General features: G+C 57.6%; 2 protein-coding genes across 2 annotated transcripts; one reads left to right on the plus strand and one right to left on the minus strand.

Moving 5' to 3' along the window:
• Positions 1 to 309: 309 nt before the first annotated feature.
• TMEM259 (transmembrane protein 259) lies at positions 310 to 12,588 on the plus strand (the record flags this gene model as incomplete). The annotated part of the gene is made up of 11 exons (XM_082010985.1): positions 310 to 540; positions 2,734 to 3,000; positions 3,323 to 3,491; positions 5,634 to 5,744; positions 7,751 to 7,873; positions 8,226 to 8,326; positions 9,234 to 9,291; positions 9,605 to 9,688; positions 10,249 to 10,381; positions 10,771 to 10,870; positions 11,749 to 12,588. 11 exons carry the CDS (start codon positions 310 to 312, stop codon positions 12,586 to 12,588), a joined length of 2,217 nt encoding a protein of 738 aa, XP_081867111.1.
• A 2,830-nt stretch (positions 12,589 to 15,418) lies between these two features.
• Positions 15,419 to 21,540, minus strand: GRIN3B (glutamate ionotropic receptor NMDA type subunit 3B; the record flags this gene model as incomplete). The annotated part of the gene is made up of 9 exons (XM_082010812.1): positions 15,419 to 15,755; positions 15,858 to 15,925; positions 16,089 to 16,253; positions 16,339 to 16,490; positions 16,694 to 16,809; positions 17,002 to 17,147; positions 17,637 to 18,687; positions 19,196 to 19,794; positions 21,097 to 21,540. 9 exons carry the CDS (start codon positions 21,538 to 21,540, stop codon positions 15,419 to 15,421), a joined length of 3,078 nt encoding a protein of 1,025 aa, XP_081866938.1.
• Positions 21,541 to 23,142: the final 1,602 nt, after the last annotated feature.

A 23,142-nucleotide genomic window follows, 5' to 3' on the forward strand; every position in this document is an offset into this window, starting at 1 on the left:
CATGGCCGCGGGGCCGGCCCAGGAGCCGCGTCCCCGCTGGGCCTGCTCGGGCCGCGCCGCTCCCGGGCCCCGCCGAGGCAGCGGCCCGCTGAGCCCCGGAGCTTGGCCTGGGCCCCACCAGGCCTGACCCGCCCTCCGCCCGGGAGGCGTCTGCGCGCAGGAGGCCGGGCCGGGCCCGGGCCCCGGGCGGCGACCCGTGAGGAGAGCGGGCCGGGGGCACCGAGCAGCTCCGGGCACGGGGCTTCTCCCCGGCCCCTCGGAGGCAGCGCTTGAGGAGGAGGATCGGCTTCTCCGGCCGCAGGCGTCAGGATGTCGGAGAACCAGCCGAACGCCAACCACCACCCGGCCAACAACAACGGGGGTGGTGGGGCTGCCGCGGGGAACAACCGGGGCGTCCGCAATCCCAACCTCAACCAGAACCCCTTGATCAATGTGCGCGATCGCCTCTTCCACGCACTCTTCTTCAAGATGGCAGTGACCTACGCTCGCCTCTTCCCACCGTCCTTCCGCCGCGTCTTCGAGTTCTTTGTCCTCCTCAAGGTGAGAGGGGGGGCTTTGTGGCAGGAGTGGACGTTCCTCTTGCTAGCCTGCAGTCGGGCACTATGGCATAAATTTCCTTATAAACATGTAAAAGCTTGGCTCTGCCAGAGGTCACAGTCTGTGTTTGGGTCACCTCCCCCAAGCTGTCCACTGAGCTCCGGTGGGCCTCCCTTCTGGGAGGAAGGTGTGAATAGTTGTAACAATCTGTGGTGGCCCCATAACGCCAGAGCTCTGATACCAGATCTGGAAATAAGAAAGGAAATCACTGAGCCAGCTTGCTGGGCAGCCAGGCTGGTGTGGGTCAGGTCTAGGGTTGTGGGCATGAAAGATTTCTGTTTCTAAGCAATCACTCTTTTTGGATACGTTGCATATATTTGATGTCAGAGTTTTGTTGGAGTCTTTTCTGGAAGAGATTAATGCACAACCCGATTTTAACCCTGTTTCTTTTTCACAGTCAGTACCTGTGCAGTATCAAACCCCTGTGTTACAGGGTAAAAACCCACCTGCTTTTTTGTTGATATGGGTGCAGGGTTGAAGACCCACAGAGGGGCCTGTCAGTGTCCGCAGGGTGAACTGCCCGTAGATTAAATCCTGCATTGTGGCTTCCAGGGCACGTGCTGAAACATCTCGCCAGCACCGGTATGGGAAATCAGAGTAAGGGGAAGGGGGGAGAGGAGCTTGCCAGGTGACACCAGCATGCTTCTACTCTGAGTTTCTAAAATTCAGCCGTGTAAAGCAAGAAAAGACTTAGGATGACTTGTCTCATACTCCACATATACGATCTCTTCCCTCCCAAGAAGTGTTCAGGGTTTTAACTTTGCTCTCTGTTTTTCTCCCCATTGTATAACTGGATTCAGGCAGACAGGGGGACTGGAATGGGGATGGTGCTAACGGCAAGGCTGTCAGGCAGAGCGAGCGGTCTGGCTGGTAGTGGTTCTTGCTGCTGTCTGCTTCTGATCAGAGCACTCCCAAGGAAATAAGAGTATTAGCACAGCCTGCTCCCGCCCGCAGGGTTAGGAGTCAGCCAGACTTCAGCCTGGTCTCGTCTCTGTGCATGGTAGGAGGTGAAGTCAGAGACCGTGGTCCTGCGTGCTGCCATTCAGAGTCCTGAAGCAGCTCGTGATTCTGCCGGCTTTGTCATGGCTCCTCCTGCGACGAGGGAGGTGTTTCTGATTTACCTTCCCTAGCATCCTCCTATGCAGCTCCTCTGCAGATGTGATGTTTACTAGTCTGTTTATTCATAGCAAATAGGTCAAGAACGAAATGTAGCAAGGACAGCTAGTTTAATTAGGAATGAGTATCTTAATGCAGTTGGAAAGTGATTGTATGAAACTCAGCTGTACTGCTTACTGTACTAGTGTTTGTCAGAGCTTTCAGCTGTGAACTTTGGACAGTGTTGGGTAACATTGTGCTAAATTTACCACCTTCACTATAGGGAATGAATTTTATTAATCCACTTTGTTTTGCTGTGGCTTTATAGCTGTTCCTTGGGTTGAGCTAGGGCAAGGGAGTGGCGATGCTCTGTGACCTCCGCCGCGATGGAGTCCGTACCTCGCAGCGGCAAGTGGCAGATCTCGATGCGGAGCTGGTGGTTCTGCCATGGGTTTGTGTTGTCCTGCTCTTGTGGTGGGTTGTCTTTTGCTGAGGTTTGCTTTACTCTGTCTTTGTAAAGTTGGACAGTTCTCTGAGCTTCAACAGGAAACACAGTGCTGAGGAGGGAATGGTTGAAAGCCACGGATGCATTTCTCTTTCTTTCAATATGCTTTGGAGCCTCACCGCACGTTGGTGCTGTGTTTGGTTGGTTTGCCTGCAGTGCAGTCGTTTTGGGGATGGTGTTGGTTTGCAGGACCTGTGCGTGTGACCTGTGCTTTCAGCAGGACACATGTACTGCACAGGTATCGGTGGCAGCTCTGGTCTTGTGAACAGAAGGAGATTGTTCTTGCTGCGCTCTCTACTGTGTTCCCCTGTTGATACGGTAGTGCTGAAATTGCCTGATTCTGAGCTGCTTTATTGTTGATGCAGAGACCACCGGGGCTGGAAGGCATAAAAGCTCTTGTCCACTTGCAAATCTGTTTGTTCAGATTAACCCAGTGTCTTTATGGGCAAAGAAGAGATGGTTAAAACTGGGGAGCTTGTAAATGGGCCAAGGTTGGTTGGGCTGATGGTCTCTGCTTTGTTTCTTGCTGTGTGTAGGCTCTCTTTGTGCTCTTCATCCTGGCTTACATTCACATCGCCTTCTCCCGCTCGCCCATTAACTGCTTGGAGCACGTGCGAGAGAAATGGCCACGCGATGGCATCTTGCGCGTGGAAATACAGCGCAACTCGAGCCGAGCCCCCATCTTCCTGCAATTCTGTGGTGTTGAGAAGTTCCCAGGAATGGTGGTTGAGTCCACAGCTGAGGAAGAGGAGGAGGAAGAGGAGGAGATGTCTGTGGATATGTTTGAAAACAGCTCTATCAAGGTAAAGATGTGTTCCTTGTGTACACAGAAAGAGATGGGAACCTGGGTGTCAGTTTGGGGAGAAGTGGTTTGTTAGAATCTTCAGTATGCCACAGTCCCCCTGTGATCCCTTGGTCACCTGCAAGCAGAGTGTCTTCCTTGGCTTTTCCTGAACCTCCACATTAGCCTCTGATGGTTTAAGATAGAAAGTAATGCCTGAGAAAGTGGCCTCTCTTGTCCTCCTTTTGGTGGTAGAGGCCTTTGCTGCGGCCACAGAGGGAGCACAGAAGATGGGAGCTGAAGTGACTGCTAACATGACTTTCCCTGCCATGATTTTCCAACAGTTTGAGCTGGATATCGAGCCCAAGGTGTTCCTCAAGCCATCCAGGGTGAGCAGCACCGAGGCACTGACCCACAACGAAAGCCAGGAGTTCTCATTTAGTGAAGCAGCCACTAAAGGTATGCAGCCTCTGAGGGAGACTGTGTCCGAGTTTGAGATGCTAGCCAGAGCAGGTAAAGACAACTTACACTGCCATCTGTGCTCTCTCCTTCCCCCCCTGCATCTTCCCTGCACGTCTCATTCCTTCTGGCTTCTCTGGGCACGTGCATGGCAACCTTAAATGTCTTCCCTGACGCATTCACCTGTGGTTAATCTTGTCAATACTAACACTAGATCTATAGCAAAATCTTTCGTTCGGCTGGAGGGAGGCTGGGAGTCAGAGGTCGTCTGGGCTGTAAAATTTGCCGAAGCCTCTTGGTTTGGCATCGTGTTTCTGCAGTGATCGGTGCCAGATACCTCAGGTGAAAGTGAACCTCCCTCTTCTGAGCAGTTTGCTATCCTCTTGAGATCTGCAGGGATCCCAGTGACCGTGCACATTCCTCCTTCTATTAACAGGGTTTGGGCTGTATTTTGGGTGCCTGAGTCAACACCAGTACTTGGAATAGCTAATTAATCCTGAAAGCCACTGAGCAAGTTTTAGCGGATTGCGGGATACAGCATTGCTGCTCTGCATCATTCAGGATATTATCCTGCTTTATCCCTCCCCTTGTTCCAGCACAACTTAAGCTGCTAATGCCTCATAAGCTCTAGAGGGAGATTTAGTGGCTTTGTATTATTTAAAATGGAATTCTAGTGTTGGAAAACTTTTGTTTCTAGTGGTTAGGGGAAGAAATCTATTTAAAAAAAACCCTCATGTTAAAATAGAAACATGGCAATTGGATTCTTACTTAATTTGCCTTTTTTACCTACGCTTATATCCCTGGAAAGACTGGAATTCTTTGCTCTTCAGAAGTACTGGGTGTTCCAGCTGTGGAGGATTGTGAGACGGGACACTGCAGCGGCACTGTTCCCTTGGTCTTGCAGTGGTTTTGCTTGATGCTGATCCAGAACTCGTTAGTCCCGAATTTAAGATCATTAAGTGACATAGGACTAGAGAGCAGTAAATATTTTTGGCACAATACCTTTATTAACAGTTGCCTAAGTTCTGTAAGAGAGTCACGTTGTACAGTGCTGCGTACATTGATGGGCTGTGTCTTGATTTGCTTGAACGCCTGCTCAGAAATGATCCAGCAGTGTGGTGGGAGAGAGAATTCATGCTGCTTCCTAATGTAGTTAAAAAATTAATCTTTTCAAATGGGTCCCAAATCCCCAAATACCTATTTTTATTGTTTTTCCAGGTTTCTTGTGCAATAAGTACACCAAATTTGATGTTTAGACAGAATATTTTACTGTGGAAAAATTTGTTATGATACAAAGGAAGTAATTCTTTTGATATTTAAACATTTTATTTCCATTTGAGCTTAAAACTGTTTTATAATGGAAACAAAAGATGAAACAAACACACCCGCCTGTATTTGCTGCCCAAGAAGTGGTATCAGAGGCAGGCAAGTGAAGTGGGCATTTCTGTCAGTGATATGTCGCTGTAAATCAGAAGAGGCAGGTACATTTCTTTTAAGTTATTGTATCCTTTTAACTTTTTTGCTGTGTTGTTGTGAGATGCCTGACAGCTGCCTCCCCTCACCTCTTGCAAGATATGCTGTGACAGTTTGAAAGGTCAGGGATTAAACTGCTTGGCTCTGGCTTAGCAGGAGGTTTTGTACTTTTGGAAATGATGTAGCAGAAAGCATCTGTTTTGAACTTTCTTTTTTTAAAAAAAAAAAAAATCAAGGAAACTTCAAGCACCAGAATTTTTTTTGGAAAGACGTAATTGCAGCAGTGACCTCTGTCTCCTGAGAAGTCCAGTGCTTTTGCCCTATGGAGTGTTTGCTTGGTGTCCAGCAGGAGTAAAGTGTATTTTCCTGCTGTTTCCTAAACCACATAGAAAGCAGAAGTTGAATAGACCAAGAACAAGTGGTCTAGGGATTGCCAGGCAAAGATGTGGGCAGATTTTGGACAATGCTCGACAGAGCTTGGAGCCACCGCCCTGAAGCTTTCCTAGAAGTTTCACACTAAGGACTAATGTCAAAGGAATGGGCTGCAGTTTCAAAGAACTTGTATTGATTTGTTTTAAATTGGTTGAAGGAAGCCTGGACCTTGCGTTTGCAACTGATTTTCTTTTCCAGAACGTGGAGGGGGGGAATCCAGAGGTGCTATTTCTTCTTGGTCATTGTTTGCAAGCCCTGCTGTTGACTCTCCCTTCCCACCCTCTCTTGCAGTGTGGCCGCAGGAAGAGTACATTGTGGAGTACTCGCTGGAGTACGGGTTTTTGCGCCTGTCCCAGAGCACTCGCCAGCGCCTCAGCATCCCGGTCATGGTGGTGACTTTGGGTGAGTGAGGGAGCCAGCCCACTCTGGTGCAGGAGTGGGTAAGTGCTCTGCAGAGATACCTACGCGCTATTTCCTCTTTAGTCTTGTGGAGACTATTTATAACAGTTGATGGCGCTCACTTTCCATGCAGGAGAGCTGCTTTATGGAGTCTTCATTACTTTAGAGGTATTACCTTTCCAAGAGAAGTCTGAAATGGTGGAGCCTGTTTTAGTGAGCCCTAATGTTATGTCTAGCACAGTTTTCCTACTGAGGAAGGAAGAGCCTCGTGGTACTGAAGGTCTAGGCTCAGTGTGGAGCAGCAGCAGTGCAGTGTTAGAGCCCAGTGGCGAGAGTGATTGTGCATGTCGGGGACGAAGCTGAGCAGATCTGCTTAGCGCTGTCTCAGCGTACATCTGTTCCCCTGTCAGCACCAGCAGACTGTTTTCCTGGAACAGCGTTCTCTTTTGGCATTTGCTCCAGTAAGACCTGTCCATGTCAGAAATAATGGTCTCAAACTTTCTCATGCCTGTGATCATAATTGATCTGTAACGAGTTGTAGTGCAGCAATCAGACTAGAGTTCATTACTTACTCCTAATCAAACTGAAGTACAGCTGGGCTGGAGTGTTAAGCAGTGATCCCATGTAGGGGATGGGCAGTTTACATGTTAAATATCTGTTTACTGACCTTGGCTTTCCAATTCAGCTAGACAAATTCCTTCACAAGTATACTAGTAATTTACTGAAAAATTATTTGTGTTCATGCTTCCTGGTTTGCTCCGACTTGGGTTATTTTCACAAGCTGATAAGTGTTTGTACAGTTAGAATGCAGTATCAGCTTCATGAGATGGAACTGAACAGCCTTCATTAGTGCTCAGAGCGGTGGGGAGGCATTCGTGTGTCCTCCGCAGCAGGAGGGTGGATGGGGATGGTGGGCCCCAGCAGTGCCATGCTGAGGCCAGCTGATGGCTGAAGAGTCTCAGCCTGGCCCTCTGAGTCCTACCAGATCTTGTTTCTCTGGGCAATTAGTTGGGGTGAGCCTAGGGGACAGTCCAAGCCTAGAAGGCAAACTCACTTAATGTCTGTGCCAACAGAGACTATGACAGCCCTAATGTAATTCTTAAGGCCTGATTGACATTAGCATTTTGACAGCGTGGCCAGATTTGTCAGGGTGTGACATTTTCCCTCCCAGTCCTGCCCAATTTAGTTATACTGCCAAAGGTCCGAGTGCAGACTCGTGGTGTAACCCCAGCTGGCAACTAAGCACCACGCAGCCACTCGCTCACTCCCCCCGCTGGGATGGGGGAGAGAATCGGGAGGGTAAAAGTGAGAAAACGCGTGTGTTGAGGTAAAGGCAGTTTAATAAGTAAAGCAAAAGGCGAAGCAAAACAAGGAATTCGTTCACCACTCCCCATGGGCAGGCAGGGGTTCAGCCATCTCCAGGGAAGCAGGGCTCCATCACGCATGATGGTTTCTTGGGAAGACAAACGCCATCACTGCAAACGTCCCTTCCTTCCTCCTCCTTCCCCCCCATCTTTCTATACGGAGCATGACGTCATATGGTATGGGATATCCCTCTGGCCAGCCTGGGCCAGCGTCCCGGCTGCGTCCCCTCCCCGCTTCCCGTGCACCCCAGCCCACTTGCCGGCAGCCCGATGTGATAAGCTGGACAGTCCTTGACTGCTCAGCGACAACTGAACACATCAGCGCGTTATCAGCATTATTCCCATCCCAAATCCAACACACAGCCTCATACCAGCTTCTGTGAAGAAAACTGACTCTGTCCCAGCTGAAACCAGGACACAGATGCAGGTCTGCTGGCAAATGTGTCCTTTTGAGTGATGAGAATTTACTTCAGGATATGGTTTAGTGGGCACGGTGGTGTTGGGTTGGTGGTTGGAATTGATGATCTTAAAGGTCTGTTCCAACCTTAGTGACTCTGCGATTCTGTGAGAAGACTGCGTGCTTGCCTTGCTGCCTCTATGGTTTAAGATATGAACAATCTGAATGGTTTTTTGTCTTTTCTCCAGATCCTACCAGGGATCAGTGCTTTGGGGACAGGTTCAGCCGCCTATTACTGGACGAGTTCCTGGGTTATGATGACATCCTGATGTCAAGTGTCAAAGCTTTAGCTGAAAATGAAGAAAACAAAGGTAAGGCTTGGAGGAATCGCTTTCAGCAGCTGTGCAGAGCAGTTGATGTTTTTATGATGGATGCATGAATATCCTTTTCTGCCTATCGATTAATCTCTATGCAGGGAACAGTTCCCTGTGTTATGTAGGAATGTTATTGTCAAGGACAAAATCAAAAGAGCGGGAGGGGCGAGCTGTCTGCAAACGTGATTTCCTACTGCCTTACTGCACTGCATAATGAGTGCTGCTGTGAGGAGGTGTTGCCATAGGTTTGCTTTAAATCCTATTTCTCTAGAAGGCACTGGAAGTTTGTCCTTAATTTGTGGGTTAATCACACTGAGCTTGTGGCTTTGTGGGGTTTTTTTTTTTTCAGGTTTCCTTCGCAATGTGGTGTCTGGGGAGCACTATCGCTTTGTCAGCATGTGGATGGCTAGGACGTCGTATCTGGCAGCCTTTGTCATCATGGTCATATTTGTAAGTCAACAGGAGCTAAGCATTGCCTGCGCTCTGAGCCCAGTGCTGGCCAGCAGATGTTTGATGTTACAGTACAGGCCTGCTGTTAAAGCTAAGCTGATGGAGTATGAGGTTCTGCTCTGCTTTTTACTTTTTTTTTAATGTGGATTCTTAAAGTCCTAAAAGTGAAACAAACAGAGGAGCTGAAATGGAATGAAATATTGGGGGGTTTTTGTCAAAAGGGAGATTCATGTTTGAGCATCTCAATGTAGTTAAACAGTCAGGGTGCCAAGGCACGGGGTGCAAAAGTTTGTCCTCTGAGACTTTTAAGAACAGGTCTAACTAATTTGCCAGGAGTGATCAAGATAGAACCGAGTCTCCTGTGATTATGTGTGAGGTGATTACAGGTAAGTATTAGACAAGATCCCAAGTGGTAACTAAGCCTGTGTTCATAGTCTTGGGTGACTGTCTCCCTTTGTGTCTGACTGTCCGCTGGTGCAGCTCCTTGTACAATAATATCGTGGCCAGTGAGAGGGGAGGAGAGGAGTGCTGGGTGGCTGTTCTCAGAGAGGCGTTAGGAGGTGCTGGGAGGAACGCAGATGTAGGATGGGAAAAAACCCTCGTTCCAGCTCTGCTGCTGTTTGGTTTGGCCCCTGCTCAAATATTCAGAATCGGTCTCTTTACAAACAAATTACTTACTGCCTATTTCACTGCAGTAATACAAGGATTAATTGCTGTTTGTGAAGTCCTAATTACTCTTTGGGAAATCGGTCTGCGTCGTTCAAACTAACGAACCTGGGATATGCACAGCACGCTGTGCAGCGTTGCAGGCCGAGGCTTGCCTGTCCAGGCAAGCCATAGTGTGATTCTGAAAGTGACTCCCTGGACCTGTGCGGCTCTAACGCTGGCTTCTGTTCTCGTATTTTAGACGCTGTCTGTTTCGATGCTGTTGCGCTACTCGCACCATCAGATCTTTGTCTTCATTGGTAAGGATTTTCTAAGGGTTTAGGGTGTACTGGGCACTCTGGCTGCTCCAGCACAGCGTATCATGTATGTACTCTTCACTGTCCTTGTTTAGAAGGGTCCTGCATGTAGCTGCACAGGGAATATATCCCCCCTATAACCCTGTCGCTGTGTTTGCAAGAGCTGTTCTGTCTCCTGACAAGTATCAGGGACAGTGGACTTGGGACAGTGGACTTCACTGCATGATGCAGTGCTCGGAGTGGGGAGTAATGTGGGGCTGGGGGGTTCCGTGGCCCCACGTTCACTTTGTGTTATAGTATGTTTTCCTTCTTGCAGTTGACCTGTTACAGATGCTGGAAATGAACATGACAATTGCATTCCCTGCAGCTCCCCTCCTCACTGTCATTCTGGCTCTAGTAGGTAAGGACATTACCTCACTTCTTGTGTATGTGCAGCAAGTCCTTTGGGATCTGTAGAAAGTGCAATTCCCTGTTCTGACCTGGCCACAGCAGGTGGTTAGCATGTCGGCTCATCACAAGGTGGAAGGCTCTGGAATTTGATGGCACAGTGAGCTGCATTGTCCTTCTGCGTCCCCTGAAAAAGCAGTTCATTTGGAAATCACAGAAACTGAAGCTTTGTCTGTCACTTTAGTTCATTTCAGATTTGTGCTTCCTGTGACCACATTGCATTAGCACAATTTGAATTTAAAAAACCAAGCAACAAACTCCCCCCCCTCCGCCCCCGAATCTGCGCTGTTTGGAGCCAGTCTGGCCTGTGCAGTGGCTGCAGTCAGCAGTGAAACGTGTTTGGCCTTAGCTGCTGCTTTAAACAGAGCTGATTTGTTCTGCTGTGGTCCTTGCTGTACTCCCCCAGCTCTGGACGTGACAGAGGATTCCTTCACATACCCCTCAGGAAGCCCTTTGCCGGACTGGCGTCTGTGCCCTGCAGCGTGCTGATGTCAGGCACCCTCTGTCCTGTAGGTATGGAGGCCATTATGTCAGAGTTCTTCAATGACACCACAACTGCGTTTTACATCATCCTTATTGTGTGGCTGGCTGACCAGTACGACGCTATCTGTTGCCACACCAATACGAGCAAGAGGCATTGGCTCAGGTAGGAGCTGGCTGGGACCTCACTGCATGTCCCATTCTCTGATGGGAGGCTGCTTCAGCTCCTTTCCAGCCCTCTCAGGCAGGAGGGCTTCCACTCTTGAGAGCTGCTGTACGTCTCCCTGGGAGCTGCCCTGCGTGTCATAGGGTCCAACGTGCAATTGCTTACTGTTTGGGTTTGTGCCTGGATCTCAAGAATCGCCTCAATCCTTTCCCTGCCCTTTGTTTTGCCCTGTTGAAGACCTGTTCATAGTGAAGCAATTCTAATTACCTGTTAATGTGAGTTTGAGCTGCCCTGTGCAGAGTGCCCCAGCTCACAAGAGAGTTGGGAGTAGAAAGAAACTCACGTTTGTCCTGTCTGTTGATGTTTCCTGGTATTTCCTTTCTGTCCAGGTTCTTCTATCTGTACCACTTTGCCTTCTATGCTTACCACTATCGATTCAACGGGCAGTACAGCAGCCTGGCTCTCGTCACCTCGTGGCTCTTCATCCAGGTGAGCAGCTGCCACTTCTGCTGCACGTTAGTGCAACCAGCCACGTGGAGGCCGGTGCCATCCTGGGAACTCAGTCCTGGTCGCTCCGCCCGCCTCAGAGGGGCCTGGCTGCCCGTGGTTTAAACTGCTATGTTGCTGGTTTTAACAGCACAGCCAGTGGGAGCAAAGTGAAGGAAGTAACTGTACGTGGGGCTTTATCAAACTTCTTGTCAAGCTGAGTTTGAGTAGCAATTTTTATGGATATAAGAGATTGAAATGATCCCTGGTTTGGAAAAGGAAAAGCAGCAGGAGGCTATCGAACAGCAGGACTTTTTGGTCACTGGCTCAAATGCAGCCACCTGACTGATAGTAGGCTGATGTCAAGTTGAGTTTTGGAAGGTGTTAGGGAAGGATTTTGATCCTGTCTTTCTGGAATAAATCCCACTGAGGATGTCCCTTGCAGAGGCTGAGGAGTTGGTCAGGCCTGTGCAGTAAAGATGCTGGCAAGACCAGCTCCAAATTGATGTCTCCCATATCCCGGTTCAAGCACGCCTTTTGTGTGTCTCTGGCTGTTGACGTGCCGCCTTTGCTGCGGGATGGAGAGAGGGAACTGAGAATGGGCCAGAGAAATGCCTTTACCCTTCTCGTTCTCAGCCCTTACAAGGAAAGGGGGGTTGTACTCCATTGCCTGTCTTCAGAGAGAAACTATAAAAGCAGCTGTCAGGAGTCACAGTGGAAGGGATAAATCTTTCCAAAATTTCAGATAACCTCTTGGCCATCAGAGCAGCCAAATTCTCCAGTCACTGTCGTTACAGCAAGAGGAAAGCATAGTTTTCTGAGGTATGTCTGGGCTCGCAGCCAAGCCCAATGAGTGACTCCTTTCCCTTTGCCTTCTCTAGCACTCAATGATTTACTTCTTCCACCACTATGAGCTGCCAGCCATTCTCCAGCAGATCAGGATCCAGGAGATGCTGTTGCAGAACCAGCAGGTGGGCCAGGGCACTCAGACGACACTCCAAGACAACCTCAACAACAACACTACGGCTGCCCCTGTCGATGTGGGCAGCCGCCGCCCCCACCTGGCTGCCGGGCCCTCTGGGGAGAGCGGCAGCCCGGCTGCCCTGACTCCCAGCGAGGCCTCCAGCGTCATCGCTGCTGCCACAGCGGCTTCTGTTGGGAGCGATCTGAACTGGGTAGCCGAGACCGCCGCCATCGTTACAGAAGCCTCGTTTCTCTCCGACCTGAGCACTACCCTCCTGGAGCCAAATGTGGTGCACGAAGCCATGGCCAACGGCAACCCTCAGGATGCTGCCGCTGCCTCTGGTTTAGTTGCCCGCATCAGGGTCAGCAGCGACCACCCGGAGACAGCCATGGGCTCTATCACCATTGAAGTCACTTCCACATCTGTGGTGGCTGCAGCAGATGTTCCCCCCGCCGCAGAGGCTGTGCCCCTCGTCCCACTGCAGGAGGAGGGGCCCTCCGTCCCCAGCCCTTCCTTTCCGCAGCAGACTGAGGCTGTCGAGGGCTCAGACAGCCGAGCAAAACCTAGTGGGAAGAACTGCGCTGCAAAGAGCAGCATGGCGGAGACCCCGCCAGCCTTTGTGGAGGACGCTGATCAGGACAGACCTTTGGGTCGTGCCCTTGGGGACCGGGGAGAAAGCAGCCCTTGCCCAGCACCAGCAGATAGTACGCCTAGCTCCACACCTTGCTCGGAGCCAGACTTGGGGAGCCTGTCTTGAGTCCCTGTTACTGTTGTTCTGGACTGCCAGGAAGGCATTTGGATTTCGTTTGTTACTATTTCTCACTTCACCATCATCCTTAACCCATGAATTCCTCTTAGCGGAGGCAGAGCAGCTGGGACAGAGAAAAGGTGCTGCAGCGAACTCCCCTGGGAAAAGCACGTCTGCGCGTGTGTCCGAGAGAGGCTGCTGCGCGGGGGACTGCCGGGAGGGAGGGACGAGGCCTTCGCTCCCAAGGCTGCAGGCGGGCGGGCTGTCTGCTCGAGCCCTGCGGCTGGCTCCCTGCCCCAGCTTTCCGTCGCCTCCGGCTGCCCCAGCTTTGCCCCTGCGCTCGCGTTGGCAGTCCAGGAGCTGATGGCATGCGTGAGCTGATTTGTGGCGGATTGTGTGTGTGTGCGCGTGGCGACTTTCTGGTTAGAGTAGCACCTGCATGTGAACAGGGAGAGCGTTTTCAGACGTCCTTGGGAGAGCCACAGAGAGCAGAGAAGAAACACTGTAAACCTTCCTTTTCCTTAAGGGGAAGAGGAGCTGAAGACCCTCCCCAAACACTAGATCTGCTCATGCCGGGACGGAGCTGGGCCATAACCAAAGCAGCAACTGCAGTTCAGCCCCATTCTTTTTCTGTCCTTGAACTTCCCTCGGTCAGTGGATTTGGCAGGTAGGAGCTGCCGTGTCCAGGTTAGAGCTTCCATCCCAGGAGAGGTGCATTTGACTGGGCTTGGAAGCGGTGGGGTTGATGCTTCTGCTGGTCAGCCATGGAGAAATGCTGTCCCTTCCACCACTGCTGACCTCTGCGGGGGCTTCAGGAGTTTGGCCTCTCTTAGATGCATGTGGCCAGCTTAAGGTGGGTCCTCCTGACACGGGCAAGTGGCCTGAAGTAAGATCTGCTGGGAACTGATCTGTAGCATTGCGTCTGTAGAGACGTTTGGGGTGAGAGGGACAGCAGCTCTGCTTTTGGCACCTGCTGCTGTGGGTGAGGCAGTTTGCTTTTCAGTGCCTTGTCCCTTCAGTGGGACACGTTTGCATAAGATCAGTGCCATCCCAGAGGAGAGATCGGCATCTTCCTGGCTGAACTTGCATTTGATGGTTTAGCAAAGAACCAAAACACTAAAGCCAAGACATTTCAGCTAATTTTCCCTCGTGTCCCTGGCAGCTGGCTGACTTGGTACCGCGGGGCTGGGGCGGGGACCGGCTGTCCCTGAGGACAGGCTGGACCCACATGAGGATGAAAATGGCTGGAAAGAGGGTTTACGCTTGTAGGTAGAGGGGAGCGGTGTGGGAGTGTGTCGAGTCTGTAGGGCTGAGGGGAGCTTGGGGAGAGATGTGGTGAAGGGCAGTGCTGGGAGGTGGCGTGTGGGGCACAACCCACTCTTTGGGGGGAGCTGGGTCGCTGTAGGAGCGTCCCCGAGTTCAGCCTCGCCTCCCCACAGCCGAGCAGCATCTGGGGCGTCCTTGGAGGGCTCTTGTGTGCATTTTGGTGTCTTCCACCAGGACAGGGTTTCCATGTCGGGACCGCAGGGCTTGGAGCCCCCCGCTTCACTTTCTCCTCTCCACCCGGGTGCCTCCCCCTTTTTTTTTTTTTTTCTTTTTTTTTGTCTCAAGAAGCCCTGGGTGTTGCTCTGGGGGAAGTGGGAGCCTGCTCGTGAGCAGCGTGTCGGATCCTTCTGCACCAGCCTTCCTGGGAAGGGACCTTGTGTGCAACCAGCTCCCTGCCTCCAGTGTGGACGTGCTGGAGAGCAAGGGATAATCGTAGGCTTTTAAGGTGCGGGGGGAACGGGGAGAAACAAACCAAATGATTTGATGAATGAAGAGTAGAGTTCATTCTATTTAATTAATGTACAAAATGTGTTTGTATATAATAATAAATATTATATCTAACAGCTGCTGTGGTGGCCTGCTAGCAGTTGTGCTGCTGGAAGTTGAGGTGCGAGGACCCTGTGGTGCGGATGCGGCGAGCTGAGCGCTTGGTCCCTGGGCTGCCACCCTCTGCCCTGATATGGTGGTGGGGCAGGGGGCCCAGTGCAAGTCCCCCCTCACCGCTGTTGGCAGAAAGGCTGTGGGGAGGGAAAGTCTCTTGCTGTGCTCTCTCCTCGCTCCTTTTACAGCCACCCTGCATTGCCCAGGCTTGGACTGTGGGCTATTGACTTTCCCTGCGGGCCGGGTCAAGGGAGCGCGCTGAGCCCGTGGCCCTTACCGTGCTCCCTGGGGGCTGGGAAAGGGGCCGGGGCCGTCCGTTTTGTGGTTTGAGGGGGCTCTGGAGCTCAGCTCGACTTTGCTGCCTTGCAGCTGGCTCTGCCCTGTGGCACAAGGGCTACTCACCCTCCTCCTCCTCACTGCTGTCCCACTGTCGGGTGGGGAGGTGCCTGTGGAGGAGGGAAGGGAAGGGTCACCCTCACCCCAAGTGTTGCTGCATTTAGGATGGAGCCGGAAGAGAAAGAGCAGACTATTTTTCTCCATCATCTTTATTTACATGGTTTAAAAACAGCGTTGCTGAAGCGGCTGCCAGCAGCAGTGCTGCAGCTCGTCCTGGTGCTGCAGCTCGTCCTGGTGCTGCAGGGGCCTCTCAGCTCATCTTAACCCGCTGCCTTCCCCAAAGGTAAGCCCCTCTGCTCACGCTGCTGGCTGCAGTTTAAACCCCTGTTGCCAGCGGGAGGGAGATGAGGAAGAGACGAAGGCTCCAGCACGGCAGCTGGGGAAGGGAGGCAGCCCTGGGACACCCCCACCTCCATCCTGCCACCCGAAGTGCCTTTTCCTTCTGTCCCTCATCTCTTCGCTCCTGCTCTGACCAAGGGAGGCGGGGGGTGTGTGTCTGCCTGGCCCCCGGCCCGCATCACCTCTCCTCCCGGGGCTCCTCTGTGGCAGACGGAGCGGGCAGCGCCCGGCCGCTCTTCGCCGTGCCCAGCACGGCCACCAGCTCGCTCCTCCTCAGCAGGGCCGCGCGCAGCTGGTCCCGCATCTCCCGGATCTGCTCCTCCAGCTCCCGGAGCTCGCGCTCGCCAGCTGCCCTGTCCGGGGGCTGCAGCGCCTGCCTGTTCCCGGGGTGCCGCAGGAGCCCCTCGCCCTCGGGGGGGGCTTTGTCCAGCTGGAAGCACACCTGTCCTGCCTCCTTCCGCAGGGCCCCCCAGGGCTGCGCCGCTGCCGGCGCCTGCTGCGGCGGGAGGTCGCACCTTTTTGGGGAGGGTAGAAGGGTTGAGCGGGGATGGTGGGTGCCCACGGGGAGGAAGAGGAGGAGGAGGAGGAGGAGAGCGGCGTGGGTGCCATGGCTGTACCTCTGCTCCAGGCTCAGCTGCTGCCTTTTCTGCTGCTCTGTGCCCATGTTCAGAGCCCGGTGGATTTTCTGTGGGGCACACGGGAAGAGTGAGGCGGACGGGCGATGGTCGGGGGGTTAACCAGGGGTGGTGGTCCGGGGCCAGAGGAGGGCAGAGGTTGTGCAAGGGAGGAGGGAGCAGCGGCATGGGGAGTTCTTTCGGGCGCTGGCTGAGCCCGTTCCCCCGCCCCACCTGGCTGGTGTGCAGCCAGTAGCTGAATTTCTTCTTGCGCTTGATGCGGGGCAGGACGAGGCGGTAGAAGACGTGCTCGCCCAGCGAGGTGAGCAGGGAGCCGCTGAGCCCGATGCAGAGCAGCACGAAGAGCCCCGAGAAGTGGTAGATGCCCATCTGCAGGGTCTGCGGGGAGAGCGGGGGTGTCGGCCGGGCTGGGGGGCAGTCAGCCTCCCAGAGCCCCCCGAGACCGGGGCCTGGCCGCCCGCACCTCCGTGACGGCGAAGACGCGCTTGCCGCAGGGCACCATCTTGTACCACTTGTCGTGCAGGAGGTCGATGAACCCGGCCGACTTGTAGCGGCTGATGAACTCGGAGATGGTGGAGGTCAGCGGCGAGTTCTGCGGGAGGCCGATGCCGTAGCCTGGCCCCGGTGGGGGGGAGAGCGGCAGCGCTGGAGTGGGGGCACAGCCCCCAGCAGCCGCCACGCAGCGGCCACCCTCCCCGCCCTGCACCGTGGCCACGTGTGGCCCCATCGCAGCCATGGCCTGAGCACATGTGTGTGTACACACACACACACACACACACAGATGGAGCCCCCCCGCCAACCGCTGCAGCCCCCCCAACCTTCAATGGCGAAGGGTTTGCCCACGGTGAGCAGTTTGCAGTCGGAATCGATGGAGACTTCGTAGTCCAGCAGCGACTTGTCCATGATGAAGGCGTTGAGCTTGGGGGGCTCCGTCCTGCGCCAACGCAGAGGGACCCTCAGAGAGGGGGTGCCTCCCCCCTGCCCGGGGGTCCCCCCAGCCTGACGCCCACCCCTGGGTTCGGGCGGGGGGGGGGGTGAGGGTGCACAGGCTGCAGGGAAGGGGCAATGTCTGCCCTGGGAGGGGTGGAAGGAGGGGACCCCCCAGCCCTGCCCTCCCGCCCCTCACTTGAGCATGGTGACGCCGGCGGGCGTGGTGGGGACGTTGTAGCGCCGCATGTACTCGTGCATCTCGGGGAAGCTCTTCTTGATGTACTCCTCGGCGCTGCTCTCCCACACGGTGCCGAAGCAGAAGCCCTGCGAGGGGTGATGCAGCTGGAAGGAGGCACCGGAGCATCAGCACCCCCAGCCCAGGCGGGAGCGGCCCCCGGGGGACACGTCCCCAAGCCCTGAGCACACACAGCCCCAGGCGGGGGGGCGGTGTCTGGGCAGCCCGTGGCGATGCAGCAGCTCTTCTGGGGTGTCTGGCAAAGAGCCCCCCACCAAGAGCAGCCCCAGCGTGACCCCACTTCTCCCTGTCCCTGGAGCCGAGGCCAGGATTAAACGCCGCGGGGGCGGGGGGAGATGACACAACAACAGGGGGGACACGGGGACAGACACGAAGCTCCCTGGGGGCCTGGGAAGACCCCCACGGCCTCAGGAGGGGCTGTGCTGCAGGACCAGGGCTGGGGAGAACGTCAATGCTTGTCGCAGCAGGGAAAATGCAGCAGGAAGGACAGACACCCCCACACACACCCCACACCCCCCTTCCCTGGACTCCAGCCCCATCTCTCCCCATCTGAAGCAGCCCAGAAGCTCTCCTACCTTTGGGTCATGGATGCCTGAGAGCTCCTCAAAGGTCTTGTCCCCCACCATGACGGCCGCGAGGTTGGCCGTGTAGCTGGAGAGCACCAAGAGGCAGAAGATGGCCCAGAGGTTCATGAGGAAGCGGCCGGTGCAGCACTTGGGCGTCTTGCTGGACACGGTGCGGCCGAAGAGGATGGCATAGCAGAGGTTGAGGGCTGAGGAGTAGGAGAAGATCTTCATGCGGTTGCGGCCGTGGGGGGTCATGCCGTAGGGGCTCTTCCACTCGTACAGGGTGAGGAAGAGTGCGGTCATGTGCAGGGCCACGAAGATGCCCACCCACATGGTCCAGTGCAAGGGCCACATGAAGGCCCCGATAGGTGACGCCGTGTCCTTGGTCCTCACCAGGATGCCCAGGCTGGTGGAGAAGAAGGGGCTGGTGAAGTCAATGACTTTGCTCCGCGCCGAATTGATGCTGAAGGAGGTGACCGCCATGTGGGCCGTGCCGCTGAGCAGGTCCCCCACCAGCCCCGTCCAGCGCCCGTTCTTCCAGGCCCCGTATTTCCCATCGCCCACGATGTAGAGCTCAAAGTCGAAGGGCACGTCCTCCGCCAGCTTCTCCAGCAGGTCGATGCAGTACCCGTAGCAGCACTTCTTGTACGCCCGCGGCACCGAGCCGTTCTCGGCACCGAGCTCCTCGAAGAGGGCATCCAGCACGGCCGAGTCATTGGTGCCGGGGTCCAGGCAGAGCTGCCCGGCCGGGCAGCTCCCATCCTCATCTGCCTCCCTGGTGAAGACGAAGGGGTGCTCCACCAGCGTCACCACCCGCAGCCTCGTGCGGGCCCCCCCGGGCCCTTCGCCGGGGCTCTTGCGCTGGCGGGGGCTCTGCCACGCGCCCTCCTCCAGCTCCAGCTTGCCGTGCCGCCAGGTGCCCACCGTCACCCAGGTGGGGTCCCCCCGCGAGCCCTGCCGCAGGCTCCAGACGTGGTACTGCTGCTCCGGGCGCACCAGCGTCGCGTTCTCCACGCGCACGGGCCCCGTCCGGCCGTGGAAGGACGTGTTGGCCAGGAACCTGGCGGGGGGCAGGGTGTCACGGCTCCGGCGTCACCGGCTCCGGGGCCGCGGCTGGGAGGAGCGAGGGACCGAGGGACGGGGTTTGGGGCCGGGAGCACGAGGTGCCTGACTCGGGCACAGGCAAGGGCAGGGAGGAGCAGCAGGATCCGGCCCCGCCGCTGCCCTGCCGCTTGCCGTGCTGGCAGGGCCAAGCATTATTAATATTTATAGAGCAGCCGTGCTCGGGCAGCATTAGGGAGAGCTGGAGTGACACGTCCCCCCTGTGCAGCTGGCACAAAGCGTGTCTGGGGGGCAGTGGACACCGGGGGGGGCAGCTGGGCCCCACGGCGGCAGCTGCACACACTGGGGACCACACCGGGTTCTGCACCCTGAGCCCCAGCTTCCCCCAGCTCTGCCCTCACCCTGTTCCAAGGCTGGGGCACGGCCCCCCCGACCCCGTGCACCCCGATATGATGGAGCCGGAGTAGGGGAAAGGAACACCCACAGCACCCACACACCTCCCTTACCGGGACAGGAAGAGCCCCGGGGACTCGCTGCCCAGCCGGCGCCTGTCGTTGCAGTTCACCATCGTCTGCAGGAGAGCCAGGTCGGGGCGGACGCGGGCGGCGCTGGCGATGGCCCGGGACACCAGCTCCACCACGTCCTGGATGAAGAGCTCCAGCGGCGGCCGGTTGACCTCCCCGTAGGCCAGCAGCCCCAGGGGCAGCCCCTCGGTCTGCAGCTCGCCGGCGCTGAGCGGGGAGCCCAGCATCCAGTGAAATTCCTGTGGCAGCAGCCCCGACTCCTCGGCTGCCTTGAAGACGAGCCGAGCGCGCTGCAGGTCGCAGCCGAGCACCAGCACGGGGCTGGAGAGGGTCCTGAAGCGCTCCCCGTGCTGCCGGAGGTAGCGGGTGGCCCCAGACTCATCCAGGTAGCCGAGGTCCAGGATGGTGCGGAGGAAGACCTGGGAGCGGCGGGCCCAGAGACCGAGGAAGCCGGAGACATCCCAGGGGTGGCAGAACACCAGGTTGGTCTCGTGCCAGTCATTGGCCTGCAGGATGCTCACCAGCACATCCACCAGCATCTCCAGGGAGCTCTGCCGGTCCATATGGAAGTGGAAAGGACTCTGCCGACACAGGGGTTGTGGCTGTCCTGCTGCCCAGCTCCAGCCAGATATGGTCCCTCCTGCCCTGGGGCCACCCCGTGCTTCCTGCCCACTCCCTGCCCCATCCCAGCCTGGGTAGATGGTTTCCCCCACCCAGTGCTGGCTGTGCAGCCACCCATGAAGCCAGGGCGATGCCCAGGGACCAGAGGGAGAGCCCGGGGAAGGAGACCCCCGCCGGGCCCCCCTGGCTGTGCGTGCGGGAGGGCTCGTGGCCACCCGAGCAGTGGGTTGTGCATCCCCCTGCCCAGAAACAAGGGTCTCACGCTCCCAGCCAGGCGCTGCCCCAGCCTCAAGGACGCGTTGCTCGCCAGGCAGCAGACGAGCACACGTGGAGGACGGCACAGCCTGCGCACATGCGCCGCCTGCCCGGGCGTCCCTGGGGAGAGGCTGGTGGAACTGGGCCGGCGTAGTCCGGCTGCGTGCCAGGAGAGGGGTCACCTCTGCCCAGGCGGAGCTGAGGGTGGGCGCACACATGGAGGGGCCCAAACGCGATATGGCCCCGTGCGGAGCTGGTCTGTCCCTGGGAGGGACCGGCCGAGGGAAGGGAGAGGGACAAATCCAGCCCCAAGGACACAGGGCTGGGATGGGTCTTGGCTTGGCAGGGTTTGGGCTGCAAAACGCGGCACTGGCACTGGGACAGCAGGGATGAACTGGGCGGCACTGGAGGATCCAGTGCCAGGGTGTGCTCCCACAGCCCTTCTGGGATCAGGGTCGGGACTGGGGCTGGGGGGCGCGGGGCTGCCGGAGGAGCCAGGGAAGTTGCCTTGGAGTGGGAGCTAGGATGGGGCTGGGATAGAGCCGGGCAGGGGGCCAGGAGAGAGGTGAGATGGGGGCTGCGATGGCCCTGGAGTAGAGCCAGGATGGGGCTGGAGCAGGGGCCAGGAGGGGGCTGGGATAGAGCTGCGATGGGGGGCAGGATAGAGCCGGGATGAGGCCAGAATGGGGCCCGGGATGAGGCTGGGATAGAGCCAGCATGGAGGTCAGGAGAGAGCCGGGCTGGAGGTGGGAATGGGGGTGGGATGGGGCCCAGATGGGAACCGGGACGGAGCGAGGGCAGAGCCGGGCTGGAGCCGGGAGGGAGTCGGGGTGCAGCGAGGACGAGGGTTGGGATAGAGCCGGGGTCGGGATAGGAGCCGGGAGGAGGAGTGGGAGGGGGACCTCGGGATAGAGCCGGGATGGGAGCCGGGACAGGAGCGGGCACGGAGCGCTGCGGTGCCCCCGGTGCGGAGCTCCCGGTGCGGTGTCCCCGGTTCGGCTTCTTACCTGCGCTCGGAAGGGCAGCGGCCCGCGGGTGTCGAGAAGGCTGAGGAGGGGGATCTGGAGGGCGGCGGCGAGGAAGTCGAGCTGGAGCAGCTCCCTGCGGGAGCGGGGCAGCGCCAGGACGGCGGCCACGCCGCGCCCCGCCAGCGCCCCGCACAGCCACCGCGCCAGCGAGCCCGGGTCCCGCGCGGCCGGGCCGCCCGCCACCAGCTGCAGGCTGAGGTTGTAGGGCAGCGCCGCCCCCCCGGGGCTCCCCCCGGGGCCGGTACCGGCGGCTCTGGCCAGCGCGGCGCGGAGCCGGGCGCGCCGGGGGGCGGCGGGCGGCAGTAGCGCCCCGAGGCGAACGGCGGGGCTGGGGGGGGCCGGGAGGCGGCAGGGCTGCGGGTGCCCCCCCGCCGCGCCCAGCGCCGCCGCCGCCAGCAGCCAGAGCGCCCGCAGCCCCGCCATACGCCCCGCCACCGGCCCCGCCGCTCTGCGCCCCGCCGGGGCGGGCAGGGACCGGCAGGGACCGAGAGGGGCGGGCAGGGACCGGGAGGGGCGGGCAGGGACCGAGGGGGGCGGGCAGGGACCGGCAGGGGCCGGGAGGGACGGGCAGGGACCGAGGGGGGCGGGCAGGGACCGGCCCGGGAGGGCAGGGTCCCGCCGAGGCCCCGCGGGCAGCGCCGGCCCCTGCTCCCGGCCAGCGGCACCCGCCCCGTCCCCGAGCCGAGCCGGAGGGTCCGGGGCGGCCCCCGCAGCCCCCGGTGCGCGGTGGGTCACGCCGGACACAGCCCACGCAGCGCCAGGCACGCCCGCAGCCCCACCCCCCGCCCACGCGCGGCGCGGACCCCCTCTCCCCGCAGCAGAGCGGCGCCCCCACCCGCGCGGTGCTGCCGTGCGAGGACTGCGACCGTGGGGTGCCCGGTGCCCCGGCACAGGAGCCCCCGCGGCTTCCGGGCGGGACCCAGTGGCTTTTGGGGCACCGGGACCTTCCTCCTCCTCCTCCTCTGGCCGCACCAGCTCCCCGCCACCGCCGGGCTCGGAGCCGTACTTCACCCCCCGGTCAAAGCACCCAGAACCCTCCATCCCCCCGCAATCAGACGCAGCCTCAAAACCGGGGGGTCCCGGGGGCGTCCCACTGCATGGGGAGGGGGCGAGCGGCCTCGCGCTCCTGCCACGCTGCAGCTTCACAGCCTTCCTCCGCAGCGAGGGAAAGCGGGGTCACCCTCCTCCTCTCTGCCGGGGGCTCCTCGCTGCCAGGAGCGCAGGCAGCGGCTGCCCGGGAGCCTCCACCAAATTAGTAAGAAAAAAAAAGTGAACAACGGAGCCAAATACCAGCTGGCAAAAAATATTGATCACCAGACAAATTTAATGAGTCACAACTACTGAATTCCCCGCAGGGAGCTGGGCCCGCAGCGGGGAGGCCGTCAGCAAATCCTGCTGGGGCATGGAGCATGCTGGCAGCCCCTTGGTGGGGGTGCTGGTCCCCCCCGGAGCGGGATTCCGAAGCGCAGGGCCCCTGGCAGCTCCTTCCCCTGGGGGGAATCGTGGCATATGGGCAGGGGGCTGGGGTGGGCAACAGGCAAGAAATAGCCCCCCCCAAACCCCAGCCTGTCCCCGGGTGCCACCTCGTCCTCCCTCCCCAAGCACAGCACCCCGACACAAACCCCACTGGTGGAACTGGGAGAGAGCATGGGACAAGCAGGAGGGAGGGCTCGGGCCTGGGTCGGTGGGGCGCGGGGGGGCCTCGGGCCCTCCCTGCAGCAGGGACACGTTCCTGCCGCAGCCCCCCGAGCAGGCCCTGGCTCGGGCGGACGCTCCCTGCTGCAGCCAGTCCACATTGCTCCGAACTGGCAGGAGGAAGGTGGGAGCAAGAGAAGAGAAACGCCGCTGATTAAGCTAAAAGCATTATCTAAGCAAGCTGGCGGGAGCGTGGTCTGCGCTTCAAATGGGCTGCGCTTCCTGCTGGTGTACGAAACGGGGGGTGCGCACAGGGACGGCCACGGTCCCCGAGACCCAGGGGACACCCCGCTGGCCCCGTGGGCTGGGAGGCAAAACTTCGTGGGGACA

The sequence above is a fragment of the Phaethon aethereus genome, assembly GCF_964289735.1.
Source record: "Phaethon aethereus genome assembly, chromosome: 26".
NCBI classification, from domain to species: Eukaryota; Metazoa; Chordata; class Aves; order Phaethontiformes; family Phaethontidae; genus Phaethon; species Phaethon aethereus.